Source organism: Ricinus communis, chromosome 9 (genome assembly GCF_019578655.1).
Source record: "Ricinus communis isolate WT05 ecotype wild-type chromosome 9, ASM1957865v1, whole genome shotgun sequence".
NCBI lineage: Eukaryota > Viridiplantae > Streptophyta > Magnoliopsida > Malpighiales > Euphorbiaceae > Ricinus > Ricinus communis.
Window position 1 is genome coordinate 24,735,100 of NC_063264.1, and position 11,474 is coordinate 24,746,573.

The 11,474-nt window shown below is 33.1% G+C and overlaps 1 protein-coding gene across 1 annotated transcript; it reads right to left on the bottom strand.

Annotated features, from left to right (window-relative positions):
- Positions 1 to 4,622: 4,622 nt before the first annotated feature.
- On the bottom strand, positions 4,623 to 10,963 carry LOC8267541. The gene is made up of 4 exons (XM_002528085.3): positions 10,363 to 10,963; positions 9,329 to 9,553; positions 7,776 to 8,159; positions 4,623 to 5,593 (listed from the first exon to the last, which is right to left on the bottom strand). Exons 1-4 carry the CDS (start codon positions 10,870 to 10,872, stop codon positions 5,126 to 5,128), a joined length of 1,587 nt encoding a protein of 528 aa, XP_002528131.1. The 5' UTR covers positions 10,873 to 10,963; the 3' UTR covers positions 4,623 to 5,125.
- Positions 10,964 to 11,474: the final 511 nt, after the last annotated feature.

Consider the following 11,474-nt stretch of genomic DNA (forward strand, 5'->3'; position numbering starts at 1 on the left):
GTGTCCATCTCTGGTGTGTTACTAAAGCGGAAGCGCAAGTTGTAATGAAGGAGATGCATAAAAGGATATGTGGGCCTCACATAATTAACATATTGTTAACTAGAAAGACTATGCGTTAAGGATATTACTGGATAACAATCGAAAAAGATTGTATAGTCTTGGTAAGGAAATATCGTGAGTGTCAGCTCTATAGTTACTTGAGTCACATCCCCCTGACTGAACTTCATAATTTGGTGTCTTCATGGCCTTTTCTCGGCTTGGGAATTGACATCATCGAAGAGATAGAGCCTCCTTCAAACAGTCACACGTACATAGTTATGGAAATCAACTACTTCTCTAAATGGGTTGAGGCTGAGTCATTCAATACTGTAGGAGAAATGCAAATGATTAGTTTTATGGAGAGGAACCTGATCTACAAGTCTAGAGTCCTACATCACATTATGACAGATAACGACGTGCAATTCATCGGTGAAACAGCAAACTTGCTAGCAAACCTCCGAAAAATGGAGCGATAGAAGCAGCCAACAAGAACTTGAAGAAAATCTCTCGAAGATGGTATAGAATCACAAAGATTAGTCATTTCGATTACTCTTTGCACTTTGGAAATATCGAACAACTGAGCGAATGTTTACAAGATAGACTCCATACTCTATGGTTTATGGGGCTGAAGTGGTGTTACCAGTTGAGTTATAACTAAAAGCTTTAAGAGTTGTATTAGAGGCTGAAATACCAGAGTATTAGTGGGTTGAGCAAAGATATTAGCAATTGACTCTGATCGATAAAAAGAGGATGAAAGCCTTACACCACATGCAACTATATTAGAAACGGATAGTTAAGGCGTTGAATAAGAAAGGAAAGCTATGGAAAATCAGAGATGGTGATCTGGTGTTGAGACACACAAGACCTATTGCATTCGACCCAACAGTGAAGTTCACGCCTAACTAGGAAAGCCCGTACTTGGTGAAGAAATTTTGCTTAAGGATGTCGCTAAGATCTCAGACCTGGAAGGGAACTATTCTCTGAACCCATTAGCCTGGATCATCTCAAGAAATATTATATATAAAAATAATAATAATAAGTAAAAAAATAAATTAAAAAAAAATAGTCTGCTGATCAGAAAATCTGAAAAAGGTTGGTCAGGAAAAAATCATGGTACTAAGAGAGGAAATAATCAGCTAGAAAATTTGAAAAGACTAGATGATGACAGGAGTTGTATCATGAAAAATCAAAATGTACCTGTCTGGGCCTTTACTAAATGAATAAATTATTTAAAAAATTTATCAAACATATATATGTATATTTATTACTCTATACACTAACTAAGAGAAAAACTAAGTTAAGATCCTAATTAAAATAAATGAGATCTAAAAAGAAAGCATATTTCATCTCCTTTTTCTTTTTGCATCTGTATTCCTAGATTCAACAACTAGCTCTCGAGTTGATCTTCTGAAACAAGATAAATCTTCTGAAACATCAGAAATGAAGAAAGCGAAAAAAATCAAAAGATTGAAACAGTCCCAAAATACTTTCTCTGCATACTAAAAAAATAACCTCGAGGAAGTATTTGATTAAAATAACTCTTGTTTTTCAAAAGATTTCAGGATGGATATAATTAATTTGTTTAATCAGGAGCATATCTCTGTTTATTAAAAAAAAGTCTTGTCTCGAGAAAATCTTTAGAAGAAAATGAAAGAATAACTGTCAGCAACAAACAACTCAAAAATTGACATAAAATATAAAATTGAAGCATATGTAGAAAATAAAGGATATAAAATTAAAACAGACTTTATGATTTTTTCGAACATCCATCATAATATAATTTTGGAGACGTCATTCATAAACCTTATAACCCCTTATTTTATAAATTATGAGGGTATATACTTTAAAACTAAAAGAGAAAAGGTCTTCTCTTCCTTCATAGAAAAACCACTGACTAGAAATCTCAGTATTTTAGAAGCATGTTCTATTTATGGAAATGAGATTAATTTGCTAGTAAAAGGAAAAGAAACCGAGCTATTATATTTAAAACAGAATGTGTCCCTTTAAAAAATCGAACAACAACTCCAAAATACCCTAATAGAAAAGATAATTTCTGATTTAAAAAGAAATAAAGATGAGATTTGTGTTGATTTACCAAATGCTTTTTTAGACTAGAAAACAATATATGGTAGATCTACCATATGAATTTAACTTCGATAAAAGAAACATCCCCATGGAAGCTAGACCTATCCAGATGAATGTTGAATTGGAACAGCATTGTAGGGAAGAAATGGGTCAACTATTACAAAAAGGTCTAATCTCGAAATCATGATCACCTTGGTCTTGTACAGTCTTTTATGTAAATAGAAACTCAGAAATCGAGAGAGAAACATTTAGGCTAGTGATTAATTATAAATCATTGAGCAACGCATTAAAATATATTAGGTATCCTCATAAAGAAAAAAATCTTTTAAAAAAGCTTCAAAAAGTTTTTGTATTTTTAAACATAAAATCAGAATTTTGGCAAATCTAGCTAAAACCTGAAGATAGGTATAAAACCGCATTCACAGTTCCATTGGGATAATTCGAATGGAATGTAATGCCTTCGATTTAAAAAATGCCCTTTTGAATTCTAAAGAGCAATGAATGATATTTTTTTAACCTTATTTAAAATTTTGTTTAATTTATATAGACGATGTCTTAGTATTTTTAGAATCTATAAAACAACATTTTAAATACTTAGAAACTTTCTTCTATATAACAAAGAAAAATGGCTTAGTGGTGTCTAAAGCCAAAATGGTCCTATTCCATACCAAAATTAGATTTTTAGGATACTTCATTACTCATGGAACAATAATTCCAATAGAAAGATCTCTAGAGTTTGCAAGCAAATTTTTCTACAAAATTCTTGATGAGAAATAGTTAAAGAAAATTCTAGCAAGTCGAAATTATGTGATAAATTTCTGCCCTAATATAAACCTCCTAGCTAAACTCTTGCATGGTAGGCTCAATAAAACCCCAGCACCCTAGACAAATGAGTACTAAAGCAATTCAAAAAATTAAAACCTTGGTCTTAGAAATCCCTTGCCTCCGCTTAGCAAATCCTGCCCTACCAAAAATAGTAGAGATTGATGCTTCAGATATAAAATAGGGGGGAATCTTAAAATAAATACATAATGGACATGAGTGCACCATACAGTTCACTTTTGCACATCAGAATGATTGCCAACAATAACACCATTAAAAAAGAAATTTTCAGCATTCTCATGTGCATCCAAAATTCTCAAAGTAATTTGCTCAATAAAAATATTTTACTCTAATGTTGATTGTAAATTCTCCAAAGGAATTTTACAAAAGAATGTTCAAAATATTGCATCAAATAAATTTTTTTCAGGTGGCAAGTTATTTTTTTAAATTTTGAAATAGAATTTATCAAAGGAGAAATAAAAAATATTCTCATTCTCATTTATATTTTCATATCATGCATTCCGTTTTATTTATTTTTATTTTGTGTATTCATTAGCATGGTTTGTCACATAATATTTTGTTGGGAAACCGAAGATACATTGTAATATTTAATAATTTCTTTCTATTTTGAAGATTTATCCCTTTTTGTTATCGATCAAATTCGTTTTTCTTATATATATATATATATATATATATATATATATATATATATAAAAGTTTTGATATGCAGCATAAATGTTTGATATGCGTATAAAGAACATTTCTTTTTATTTTATATGCGTATAAACATGTTGTCAATACTTTTCATTGAGTTGTTATATATGTATTTAATTTAGTAATAGTTAAATTATATGCATATAAATATTTTGAATGAAAAATTCAATTTAAATTTCATGAATTAATAATAATAATAACAACAATCCAACAAGAAGTGGATAACAAACTAGTTTTAAATTTAAGGTGTTGAATAGTTCTTTTTCTTTTCTTTTTTTGCTGTTAAAATCATTAGATGTGGAGAATTTCAAAATAAAAATAAATATTTGTAGATGGAATGTTCTTTAAATACATCGAAATGTGTAATCATAAACAAGAAATGGGCCAGGATGAACAAGAATTGATGTAAGAGTAAATTCAAGAGAACAAAGATTGGTGAATTAACGAATGGAAAGTTTTCGTTACTATCTTGTTAAACATATTGAACGGATGAGCAGCCATTGAAGATACCTTTGTTCCATGGCTGAAAGGTTATGCTCTGCCTGCAGGATTTCAACAGGGAAGGGCAGGTCGCCGCTCGCCATACTGGTAACTAAATCAGTTCATTTGTGGAGACTGATCCAAATAATTTTAGGGCAATTTCACACAATTATATGCATATTCGAGTTAGCATGGATGTTCACAAGAAGTTCAGATTCAGCTCTGATACCATAAGAAATTTTAGAATTTGTTTTCATCCTACTGCTGCAAAAGTTGAACAAACATAAATCAGTATTTAACCTAGAGGGCAAAGAGAAATCTACCTAACAGGTAAAATCTGCCTAATAGGTCTGATTACTGGAAATTAACAATCGAATTACAACTGTAAAATACAGTTGTAATCTAATGTGACTTTCAACAAATATATCAATCAAGAAAGCACAAGAATAAATTCCGAGGGCCATAAGCCATCATCATCAACATAGGGCAAACATTATCAGCTTGATGAATGCTTTAATAGCACATGAAAGTACAACAATTTGAACATCAGACTTCCAGAGGTGCTATCTGGAAACACATTCTTGAACTCCACAAGAACTAATCCAACTTCTCAAGACCCCCAGTTGTTCCAACAATACATCAATACACAAAATTTTTCCAACTGTTTGAAGAGTGGGTCTGCTAAGATGCTACTGTCCATAGTATATCATCATAATCCTACTGTTCGAACGAAGTATACATTTCAATGACACAATTTTGCAACCGAAATCCTACTGCCTCTCTTCTTGGTATACCAATCAGGGAACATGATATACAGTTACAATCATTTTACCCTCGAAGCAAAATTCAGATTACATGCTCAATCCTTGAAGTAGCTCAATGACAAACTCGCCCAGCCCAAATGCCCGTTCTTTTTTTTTTTCTTTTAAATGACTGAAGCAATGGAGAAATAGAAAGACAGCTCTAAGACCAAGAAAACAGGTAGCTAACTTGCTCGAAAATCAAGGAAAAGCCGCAATTTCTGCAGGAGCAGCTCGCGAGTTCCAAGAAGAGGCTTGCTGCTTATAAGCCAATCCTTTTCAAGAAGGCCAGCCTTGTCACTTGTGAGCATTTCATCATGGAAAGCAGATACAATATAGTAAATTGAAGTCCTCAGCACATCAGCTATGGCATATGCTTTTGAATACGTTGGGCCACTTCTCTTTTTAACCACTGCAATATCCCGCCTTCCAGTGTTCAGAGTAGCCCATTTAATACCCACTGGCCCCATCAACTGATGAGAGGCCTGCAAGTTAGTTTTCTTCCCCATGAATGCTTCAACAGCAAGAAGGCAAGATAAGAGTGTTGAGACAACAGCAGCATTGCTACCAGAAAGTTGAGCAACCCCAAACCTGTCCTCAGTGTGTGAGCGTGCAGTTAAGAAGGCTACTGTCCTTGCACACCATGCACATTGCTGCACAAATTGGCAACCATTATCAAATTGGTAAATCAATCCATCTTACTTGGTACCAATTTACATAAGTTGGTTAGAGGCTTTTCTTTAAAATAAAAGTCACCTGTAGTACAAGAGATTTCTTTTATTGTTAAGCTAATCAAAGTTCTTTTCAAATTCAAGTTGCGTTGACACTTGACAGCATGGCGGAAAGAACATCCAGAAATAGTGAGCAAGAGAGAGGAAAAGGGAGAAAAAGATAAAGAGAAAAGATGGTGTATGTACTCTTTGTTATCCACAGAATGGAAAATAGCTTTTGTAGCAGATGTTGGCATCATAAGAGAAGTAGATGGAACAAGCAGAATGATAGATGAGCTTGGTTGAGCCCTTGTGTAACCCAAATAAATGAAGCAAGTACCAACAATGGGAAAGGACCTTATGTCGCAATAAGATTTCAAAAGACTATGCAAGCAGACAGAGACCAGAGACAAAACAGAAGTGCTTGATCTTGGGCGTTCTTAGTAGTCTAAAGAGAAAATGGGAATTGTAATTTGATCTCTTAAGCTCTAATGAACATCACACATGAATAAAAGTAGCTGAAGCAATCACTAGATTCAATCATTAGATTCAACTAGTGCTCATCAAAGAATTCATACCAGGTAAACTATATGTTGATAGATCATAAGCCATTCAAAGGAGGTGCACCAGCATAAGAGCAATGATAACAAGGAAAGGAGCAAGAGATTTTCTTTTTTAAATAAAAAGGACTAGGGTTTAAATATTTGTAATTAGAATTTAAAAAGAAAAAATCTAAAATGGGAATAATCATGCAAGGATAAAGAATGAGAAATCAAGAAAACAGTAGCACCACACCAGGGAGTTTTTTAGGAACACACAAGGTGTAAAACAAATCATCATATTTCTAGGGATTGAGCAAGTTGTTACTCAATCTCTTCGAATAGATTGCTGAGGTGCTCCCACATGCACAATTCAACAAGTAATCAATATCCTTTAATGGGCTGATTAAACAGCAATGTGCAGACACAGGAACACATGCAGGTAGAATAAAATTGCCCTCATGTATTAATAGACTTGCACGCACTAATCATCCCTGTGTTGTTATTGGGGATCCCCCAAGAGAATAAATAAAGCCCATCAATTGTCATGGTCAGCTTGTCATGAGGAATGTTCCTGCTAAAGACTCGCAATGCTCAAGAAGATTGCTGGTTCCTTTTTCTTGAAGCTTATTGGACATGATATTTTGTGAGAGCACTTGGTTTATTTTATATTTAACTTAGCAGAGAATAGATTCAGATAAGAAATATCCAACTCAAAATCAAGTATTGAATTCATAAACCCTATCCCTAGAAGGAAGCCATTTCAATCAACTAGGCAGCCTCTGGACTAGTTGCTAGAATTTCTGGCTACTTTACCTATTGAGGAATTTCAATAATAAAATAGATATTTTCCTATTTACAGATTCATTTAATATTAGTTGAGATTATTACTCCTAATTATAGAGAGAGAAGTAGAACTGTCAGTAACTTCAACCTCGTTTACTGATTACGTTTTTATTAGCAGAACTATAATAGCTGCAAGCATTTTATTTTTGTCCTTGTATCCTAATCCCAAAGTAACCCAGCTAATATTATTGTTCACTGCTCACTGGCCAATGACCAAATTAACCACAAGAAATACTTGAGGCCTGCAAGTCCAGCAACTAAAATGACAACTAAACCAGACCCATAAGAAAATAATCTTTTTGCTAGTTATCTGTTATTCTCTAGTTTGTTGTCAGTTACTCAGTTCTCACCATAATACAGCTCTCTCTTCAACTTTTATTTACTTAAGATATCCACTAACCGAGACATGTCTGTCAGACATCCATGTCTCAAGTTTTGATGGCTACAATGCAGAAGAAATTTGCTTTATATTCTTATTTATCTATTGCTGATTGGCATAGCACATATCTCCAGATACTCTCAGAAAAGATTCTGGTGCATTCAATAAAATTTCCCTTGACTGAGAAATATAGATAGTTAAAACAATAAGATGTATGGAATCCAAAATTGCACATTGGAGAACCTAAGATATTTAGAAGAGATGATCTGTTTTGGACAACAGAAAAAGAGACTTTTAACATTCAACAATCCAAGCATATTAAAGCAAACTCACCAATTTAATAACATTTACTTTTCCATACCTGGAAGTTATTCAGGAGTTCATAACACTTTGAATCTAGTTGTGAGTCAGTTTGTGGCTGCAATTGATTCGATTGTTGGTAAGCATTGTCAACAGAATGACTTTCAAAGCCTTCAGCCAAGGTACATGTAAGGTGTTCCAGAGGCCGCAGACAAACAGCTATAACTCTCTTGTAAGTCTCACCAGTTTCTTCAAAAAATGCAGCTCGCCGCCAAGTATCAACATTATTCTCACAAACCATACAAAGATCAAGATATGCAAGATACTGTGGAAGAGAACAAGGGGTGCTCTCCTCCAAAGCTGCAAGGAGAGGCTCACTGGGGTTTGTTTCTGCTGCTGCCGATCCTATTGGTGGAGCAAACACAAACCTTTTTGTATGTAGCACCTTCATCGTAATAGAAAGATGTCAAAACTCAAAAATAAAATGGAGTTGTTTGGGAGCAGGGATGAAAACTACTGATGGTGATGAGCACAACCAACAAAATAAGTCATTTGCATTAACAGTACTTACCCTTTTATCCAGAGAAATAGAGATGTGATGAATTATATTGTTAAATTTGAGGGATCATAACATATAAGATGGTAAATAACAGGTAACTTCTAGTACTCTGGCCACAAGAAACAGACTGCGAAGATGCTGGCGGCAGACAGTAATTTATTTTGAGATGAATGTACTATGAATGATATGGACTTAGAAAGCATGGATGTAAGGGAAAACCTTATACTTACGTGCATAGTATAAGTGTAATGCAAGCCCAGGTTTGATGCCTAAGTTGTAGGTGAGAAAACAGAAACCTTCTATCCACAACTTTTCATTGGAAAGACTAATTTATTCTACGATTAGTCAGAATTATCTTAATAAAGAGTTTAGGTAACATCCAGCCTTGATATTAGTTTGAGAATTTTATTTCTTTAACAGGTCACATGAAACATTGTTCAATTGGATGCATTGCTACAAGAAATATTTTCCTTGATGTGAGAACTTGGGAACTGACAAATAGTCGATAACTTCCCATCCTACATTTCTTTGCTACCTTAAATGATTACAAACTGTGAAAAGGAAGAAAAAACAACTAACTATTGATTAATCTCTGTATTCAAAAACAGACAATAAAGAAGCATTCAAAAGATTTGAAAGCAAATCATATAACTCCTCATTCTTGAAAATTGGCTCTTTATGTCCTTTCCATTTTGACATATAAAGCAAATATGAAATAAAAGATAAGAGGGAAAAAAAAAAGTTCACAAAGAAAACTCTGCTAAATTTTCTCAATGCAAGGCATTCTCCCATGATTAGAACACTCCCTATTTTTCCTATTTTCTTCATGCAACTCAGTGATACAAGAAAATAATTTCTTTAACATACTCTAAATTCAAAACCTTGTATAGCGAGGGGAAAAGATTAACAAATAGGCATTAGATGGCATCACTTACAAATAAAACACTTGAAAAGTAAACAGTTTTAAGTTACTTGCATGAAAGGCTTTTGTTAAGCACCAACCACAATTTGACATAAAAATAATAAGGGTTGACTAGAAAATTGAAAGAACAAACCTGATGCAAATGGTGACTCAACTCCCAGCAAAGAAACACAGCAAAACTGCCAGAGGATAGGATGATCTGCTCACTAACAAACTCCCCCATTGTCACATAACTCTTAAGCTGGTTTGGAAGAAAAACAAGCAGCACTGCTAAAAAAAGGTAGGCTACACTTGAAAGCTTCAAAGCTTGTTTAACAGCCAAGGGAAGGCTCATCTTAAAGCTGTAGAAAAGGGGACGCTGTTGACCAAAAAAGAAAATATACAGTAATGAGTCTATAACTGAAGAATGAATAAACTGATAGATTAATATACTAAATTACACCCAGCCATTAAAATGACCAGGAAAAAAAGTAAATGTAAAAAAGAAGGATATTAGATCATAATGTACAATCCTAGAAAGCAAAATGTTAAGACAGCTAATCAACAAGGACCCTAACCAATTTAGCCCATAGTTTTAACTCAAAACAAAAAGAAAAAGAAAAATCATACACAAATAGTAGCTTGCATTATTAAGTTTGAAAATGCTTTTGATTACAAAGTTAGAAGTAAGAAATAATTTTCACTAACATGGCTTAGAAGCAAACCCAATTGAATGCAATATATGCTCAATCATGAAACTGAATGAGATAGATATAAAAAAGCATTCATCAGCTTTTGATTAGTTTAGTTTATTATCTGAGATATTGGCCTGCATAGCCCACTTCCAACTGAAAAATTACTAACATCAAAATAGCACAAACAATTTGCAGTATTTGATTGTTAATCTTCCATCGTAGTTAGGTTGCTATTCACTTTCTATTGGTTATTCACTTTAGAAACAATGGCAACTTTAACACCCCACATTCATGCATTTTCCATTTCAGTTTTAACATTTCCATCAATAACTAAACTTTATAATCCATTACCAAGTTATCTAAATCACAGTAACAAGAACAACTCTAACCTTAATTCATTATAAAATGATAACATATAGCAACATAAATATATATAAAGAACGAGATAAAAAAAAATACCTGAATAATGGGGAACGAAAAAAAAAAGAGATACCTGAATAATGGGAAACTCCAATATCCAACGCTGCTTATAGATATAATAACCCGCATAAAACAAGCCAAAACCAAAACCACTAATGAACCCATAATTACGCGAACCGCAAAGACATAAAAGTGATAAAAACCCAGACAAAGAAGCGGCAACCAAGAACAGAAACAAACGGAGAGAAAGGTTAAAACGATGTCGGAAATCAACGGAAGAGAAAGAGTCACCAGAGACGAAAAGGAAACGGAGGAAAGCAAAGGAAAGATGGAAGGCAGAAACAGGGGAATAGGATTTAGGAGAGGAGGGAATCGAGAGAAAAACTGAGAATAGTAACTGAGAGATTTCAAATATCAGGAAAGCTAAAAGAGAGAAAAGGAAAGATGACTGTGAGTAAAGGGTTGTTATGGTTTTGAAGAGAATGAAAATGAAGGTTGAGGTAATTGATTGCCATATCATAAACCCTAGAAATCTATTTTTAACTACTGCTTCTGGTAGTGGTAGTGACGAAGAAGAAGACATTTTTTTTAGGGAGGGGGGGAAGGTTTTGGGTTCTGGGTTTTGGTGGAGAAAGAAGGGTTTCTAAAATTTGGGCATGTTAAGTAGTGAGTGAAGCGGGAATCTGAGAGGAGATATCAGACGAGTCGAGTCTCTGGTCCGGTCTGGTCATCCAGATAGGACCCGGTTTTCATTATACCCAGTTCGGTTTTGCCATTTTTACAAATTAATTTTTAAATCTATTAACTCTCGATCTAAACTGTTACTATCGGTTAACCAATATTTACGGCATAATTAACTAGAATTTTCAATTTTTAACCATATTAAATTTTATAACTTTATAAAATAATATTAATATTTTAATATTTTTTTTTTTTAATTCGTCAAAAAATTAATAATAATAATAATGATAATGTAATTAATATATTTTCTAAAAATTAGACTTATTGTTTAATGAGAAATTTTTATTAATTAATGCATTAAATATGTGTATATAAATTAATGTTAAAATAATTTATTAATTAATGTACTATTTATATTTATATAACGTAATATTAAATATATAATGACTATGAACAGCACACAATAATTATAGTAATATAATATATATATATATATTGAAAATT